This window comes from Tupaia chinensis, unplaced genomic scaffold (genome assembly GCF_000334495.1).
Source record: "Tupaia chinensis unplaced genomic scaffold, TupChi_1.0 Scaffold000250_1, whole genome shotgun sequence".
NCBI lineage: Eukaryota > Metazoa > Chordata > Mammalia > Scandentia > Tupaiidae > Tupaia > Tupaia belangeri.
Window position 1 is genome coordinate 1,682,073 of NW_006159730.1, and position 6,370 is coordinate 1,688,442.

General features: G+C 41.4%; 1 protein-coding gene across 1 annotated transcript in view; it reads right to left on the reverse strand.

The window, feature by feature from the left end:
* Nucleotides 1–6,370, reverse strand: part of VPS26A (VPS26 retromer complex component A) — a 61,772-nt gene that overhangs the window by 54,676 nt on the left and 726 nt on the right. The window contains exon 3 of the mRNA XM_006148964.3: nt 6,110–6,283. Within this exon, the coding sequence (XP_006149026.1) occupies nt 6,110–6,283 (174 nt within the window). The remainder of the gene's footprint in view (nt 1–6,109; nt 6,284–6,370) is intronic.

Genomic DNA, 6,370 nt, shown 5'->3' on the forward strand with positions numbered 1-6,370 from the left:
CGAGAAATCACCCCCCAGGGGGGATGGTCACGCCGCAATCCCTTCTCCTCCATTCTCCTCTCGGGATCTTGGGCACGCACGAACACGCGCCCGGCGTGAGTTTTAAGCCACCGGGTCCGGGACGTGAACCGCGGTAGACTACGTGGGAGTCCAGCGACATAGCCATTACGCTAACTGCTGGTTCCCAATGGAATAGATTTTATCAATGCCCCTATTAGTCTCTTCACCTTCTGGGACACCGATTAGCCGGATGTTTGGACATTTAATGTATCTAGTATTTCTTATATATTATTCTAATTTTTAAAGGCTATTTTCTCAGTCTTTGTGGTGAATTTTTCTTTTTTATTTTTTTCAAAGAATTATTTATTTTATTTATTATTATTATTAATCTTTAGTTTGACCAGAGAGACAAAGAGAGACAGAGAGGGAAAGTGAGAAAGCAAGCCACCAGGTCTGGAACTCAAACCATGGTCAGCCATGTGGGAGTCCAACGTCTTTAACTACCATGCCACCTACCAGCCCCCACAGTGAATTTTTCTAAGGCAGAGATTCTGTCTTCTACCTCTGAGATTCGATCTTCTGTATGATCTAATCTGCTTTTAATACTTTCAAGAGGGGTTTTGATTTCCTGTATTACAGACTTCATCTCTAACAGTTTCATTTGATTCTTTTTTACAGTGTATATTTCCTCTTTCAGATAGTGCAAGAACTTCCTCACCTCCTGGAACTCATCTCTTTTCTCCTGCATCTTCTGGAGATCATTATCTCTTTTCTCTTGCATCTCTGTAAGCTGTGTCACTATGAATACTCTAAATTTTTTTAAAAGAACTATTTTATTAACTTTGTTTGTTTGTTTGACCAGAGAGGGACAGGGTAAGAGAGAGAAACCGAGAAAGCAAGCCACCAGATCCAGGACTCAAACTGTGGTCAACCATGTAGGAGTCCAGTACCCTTAACTACCACACTACCTGCTGACCCCGAATATTCTAAATTCTTTCTCAGACATTGCCACAACTTCCATTGTGTACTGTGTGTAGATGAAGAGGAGTTGTTCTTCTACCTTAGGGGAGAGGTATTTTCTTGGTTTCTCATATTTCTTGTGTCTCCATGGTGATTTCTGGTCATCTAATGGGTTATACATTTCTTCCTAATTTCTTGAAGTTCAATCTGAGTGTTCAGAGGCATGCAGGAGGAGGTGATCTGCAATCTCTCTGCACTTCCGTTTTTCTCCCCTTGTGCAGCAGATTCAGAATATTCTGACCCTAACAGTATTAGATGTTTGGCTACTGTTCACTTAGACCTGTCTAGACACTCAGTGCATGAAGGCTGAGGAACAAAGTGATGAAAGTAAAAGAAAAAGAAAACAAAGAAAGAGAAAAAGAAAAAAATATATATATATATATATTTTTTAAAAAGGCAAAAAATGAAAAATGCACAGTGTGCTTGCTAAATGGAGAAAGGTGAGACTTAGCAAGATAAAGGAGGATCTGAGAGCCAAGAAAATACTTTACCTTAAAATTTTTCTTTAAGAAAAGGGTCAGCAGGTGGTGTGGTGGTTAAGGCGTTGGACACTCCCACATGGCTGACCATGGTTCAAGACCTAGACCTGGTGGCTTACTTTCTCACTTTCCTTCTCTCTGTGTGTTTGTCTTTCTCTGGTCAAATGAAAATGATTGAATGAATAAATAAAATAAATAATTATTTTAAATTTTTTAATTACAGAAAATGAAAGGAGACAGATAGAAGGATATAGGGGATGTCCTACCACTCTAGAATGGGGTCTGGAGGATGAAGTCTCAGCAGAAAATCTTCATTAGTTTTAGTCCCTGAAAGCAACAGTTCACAGCTCAAGTGCAGCAGTCTTCTCCCAATGGTCTCTATTTTTTTTTTTTTTTGGAGAGGTTTTCGTTATAGGGCGCGTGTGCTCGCCAGACAGAGAGAGAGACATAGAGACAAAAAGTGAGAAATCACCCCCCAGAGGGGATGGTCACACCACAATCTCTTCTCCTCCATTCTCCTCTCGGGATCTTGAGCACGCACGCACACGCGCCCGGCGTGAGTTTTAAGCCACCGGGTCCAGGACGCAAACCACAGTCGACTACGTGGGAGTCCAGCGACATAGCCATTACGCTAACTGCTGGTTCCCTCCAATGGTCTCATTTTTTGATCTGAGCATTTGTACACAGGTATGTCCACTTTGTGAAATTCATGCAATTCATTCATAAACACCTACTTGTGCACTTTTCTAAAGGTAACGGCCACTCCAACTAAATGTTTTAAACACACACAACTGTACGCCCTAATGTGGCCCTATCCAACTCTCCAGCAACATCAGCCTCAAACAATCAAGAGTTCTTTCTACAACCATATACCAAATTTGCCAGCCTCCCTGTCTTAGAGCTTAGCAAAGTATCCTTAAACTAACTAATTCATCCTTTGGGTTTCAGTTTGACTCATTTATATTAAAAAAAAAAAAAAAAAAAAAAAAGTGTTCCCTGACTTACTAGTCAAAATTGGATGCTCTAAATTTAGGTCACACAGGCTGATTTAGTCCCTGATCCTCCTACTCAGTTGTAAACCCTATGAGGACAGACACCTTCCTTTGCTCATCACTGAAAACACAGTGCTGAGGGCAGTGTGTGGCATTTATTCTAAAGTAGAAGACATTCAAATACCTGCTAACTGTTAAGTTAATTTTAGATGAACACATACCACCTTAATAATACAAAACAAATGGATACACTAAAGAAATGAACTGAAATCAGGAGCAGTTGGGAGGACTAGCCGTTTCTAGCAATTCAGCAGTGGTGCAGTAGCAAAGTCTAGAGAATAGAACTTCTGTTAAGTCTCAACTCTGTCCTCAGGCGGCAAGCAAAGTAACGAGAAGTGTCTTCCTAAATTCTGGAAAGGGACTGTAGCATAATCACACCCCACAGGGGGATGCTTCCTCTCTCTCTGCCTCTATGTCTCTTTTTCTGGTAAGGAAATGCCCTACGGCAAATAATAATAATAATAATAATAATAATATTATTATTACTTTTATTCTCTCTCCCCCCCTTTCTCCCTCTCATAAAGGAAAAAATATGGGGAACCAGCAGTTAGCGTAATGGCTATGTCACTGGACTCCCAAGTAGTCGACCGCGGTTTGTGTCCCGGACCCAGTGGCTTAAAACTCACGCCGGGCGCATGTGCGTGCGTGTCCAAGATCCCGAGAGGAGAAGGGATTGCAGCGTGACCATCCCCCCTGGGGGGTGATTTCTCGCTTTCTGTCTCTATGTCTCTCTCTGTCTGTCTGGCGAGCGCACGCGACCTACAGTGAAAATCTCTCAAAAAAAAAAAAATGTACCATGAGACTATGAGTTATCTTCTATTATTTTCTATATGCTAGAAAATATTTTATTATTAAAAATTAAAAGTAGCCTTATTGGGGCCAGTAGATGGCATAGTAGTTATGCCACTGGACTCTCACATGGCCAACCATGGTTTGAGTACTAGACCCAGTGGCTAAAACTCACACCAGGGGCATGTGTGTTCATGCCCAAGATACCAGGAGGAGAATGGAGGAGAAGGGATTGCTGCATAGCCACCCCCTCTGGGGGGTGATTTCTCACTTTCCCTCTCTGTCTCTCTCTGTCTCTCTCTCACCAGTGAGCGCACATACCCTATAGCAAAAAAAAAAAAAACCTTAAAAAAAAAAAGTAGCTGTATTTTTCAATACAACCATAATACTAAAGATGGGAGATACCAGAGGGTGTGTGTGTGTGTGTCTAAAAGCCCATGACAGGCCGGCAGGTGGCATGGTGGTTAAAGGCGCTGGATTCCCATATGGCCAACCGTGGTTCAAGTCCCGGACTGGCCATTTGCTTTTTCACCTTCCCTTTTTCTGTCTCTGCCTGCTCAAATTTAAAAAATAATAATAACAAATGGAATTAAATTTTAAAAAGTCCATGATAAACAATGACAGGTTGAGCAATAAAGTATAGCACTTTAACAAATTAACTATGCCATGAGGATTTAGCACTGGGATAAGCCAGTTCTTTATGTTAGGAGACCTAAGAAAAAAATGGGCCCAGGCCAGCAGGTGGCATAGTGGTTAAGAAGCTGGATTTCCACATGATCATCAGCAGTTCAAGTTCTGGACCTGCCTGGTGGCTTCAAAAATCACAACAAATAAATAGATAAATTAAAAAAAAAAAAAAATCAAGAAAAAATGGGCTCACCTTACTAAAAAAGAAAATCTCCATAAATTGTGGCGGTCTTACATTTAACAAGTTGACAACAAAAAGAAAAAAATATCTGAGAAAAGCTTGCTTTTTAATTTCCTTCTAAAAGGAGAAAGATTTCCTTTATTTCAAAGCTTTCATTTTAAGATGTGCTTATAATTTCCAATAAAGTCATAAACTTCTCTAATTACTCATAATCAATTATAATACTTCTGATACATTAAAAATAAAGTAAAATACAGAACTTTCAGGATGAAGACTACAGGGATGTAAAATAAAACTTACTTGGTAAAAAAGGATTAGGATACACTAATGCAGACTTTTGCTAAAATGACTGAGGGCAGTTTTGAGATCTTTTAAGTGTAAAAAGATTACTCATTTTTTGGGGGGGAAAGGTATTTTGAAGCAAGCATTCAGAATGTAAGGTTTTCAGGAGCAATACTAGACAACTAAAGTACAAGTTAAAACTCTTAGGTTCCAAATAACTAGACTGAATAGGTTACAATTAAAATATAGTAACTGTTTCTACAGTTTTCTAATCTTAGCTTAGACTGCCTATCACTGATTTTAGGTTAATTAAAAGAGCTCCCAAATAATGTGTAAACCTCATACTGAACATAATAACCATTTAGCAATATTACATCTGGGTACATAACAAGAAAGTTTCAGGCCTCACTGAAGAACTTCCACTGAGTCCAGCGGATATAAGGAAATGGAACTCAGGTGGAAGGGAGGCTCTCAAAATTTATTCACTTAGCCTACACACAAGCTATGAAACAGCAAATTTCATACATATGTTACATTAGTACCCATTTCAATATCTGCAAGCTTTTCAATTTCATTGAAAAAGTGTTTGGTAAGTAACTTGAAAAATAAGTTGCTCTTGAATATAATTCAGGAAGCTGAGCAGAAATAATTACAAATGTAAGCAAAAATAGATGAGCTTAAGTTTTCTTTTAAAATTACACTCAATTAAATAAGGCTCTCCTAACTCACTAAGTAGGCAAGACCCCAGTACTTCCTTCACCATGTTTATCAGAATTTTTATCTCAACACTGAAAAAGTCATTTACACAAATAAATGTTTAACTCTCCCTAAATTGTAAACTACAAGAGAATAGGCCAAGGTTGCCTCATTAGTTCACGGGCCCTGGGCACAACCAAGTAATTGTTGAATGAAAGAAAAAAAAAAAAAAAAAACTCCAAGAAGAAAAGTATCTTTTTTTGTTTTGTTGTTTTTATATTTTTGGAATGAAAGCAACACGATTTCTGACATTTAAACTTTTTAACTAACTTGGCTTGGCGTTTAGCCAAAAGTCTCAAGCAGTTTATGGAACTGGTGAGCTTTGGAAAAGCAGATGGCATGCAAGCACACAGCAGGCGCTAAATGTATGCTTGCTAAATGAAGCGAATAAACTGCTACTACCATAAAAGAAGCCAAATATGACCCAATCGAGAAGAGACTGCCGACACACACACAGTTAACCACCACCATGGCCAGGCTTGTGCTTCCCACGAACTGTGGTTAGAGTACTGATTTCCCTCCCTCCCTCTGCTCCCTAGGCCATTTCGACATTAAGTTCAAAAATGGCTTGGGGAAGTAAGTGAGAGGCATTCTTAAATTGGCGGACACGAAACCGGTGTCTTTTGAGTTAAAAAAAACGTCTCCCATTCTCTTATTCTCCCCCATTCGACAAGTGTCAACATCAAGACTGAACTGGAAGCATGAAGTCGCAGAAATGTCATCAAGCCCAGAGTGAACGACATCGAAGTTTATCAAACTCGTGACACCCCGGGAGTGACCAAGTCTCCCTCGAGTCCGGAACTGAGGGACTGCCGGGTCTCCCCACCTGTAAGGAAGCCCAGTTGCAGTGGAGAACCGGCTACCTGGGCAGGAGAGGCGGCGCCGAGCCCCCGCAGAGGCGGGGTCCGGGAGCCCAGCCAGGGCCCCCACGGCCTGTCTAGGAACGCCGGCATGGGCTCCGACAGGGCCAGGAGAACGCGCCTCCGCACGCAGGTGCCCCGGCCTCTCGGAGATCGGGAAGGGCTGGCGCCGGCGCTCTTCCCCGACCCCGAGGTGGCGGGATAGGCCTAACCCCGCTCCCCGCCCGGGTCACCGTCCCCCTCCTCCTGCGACGCTGGCCCGCC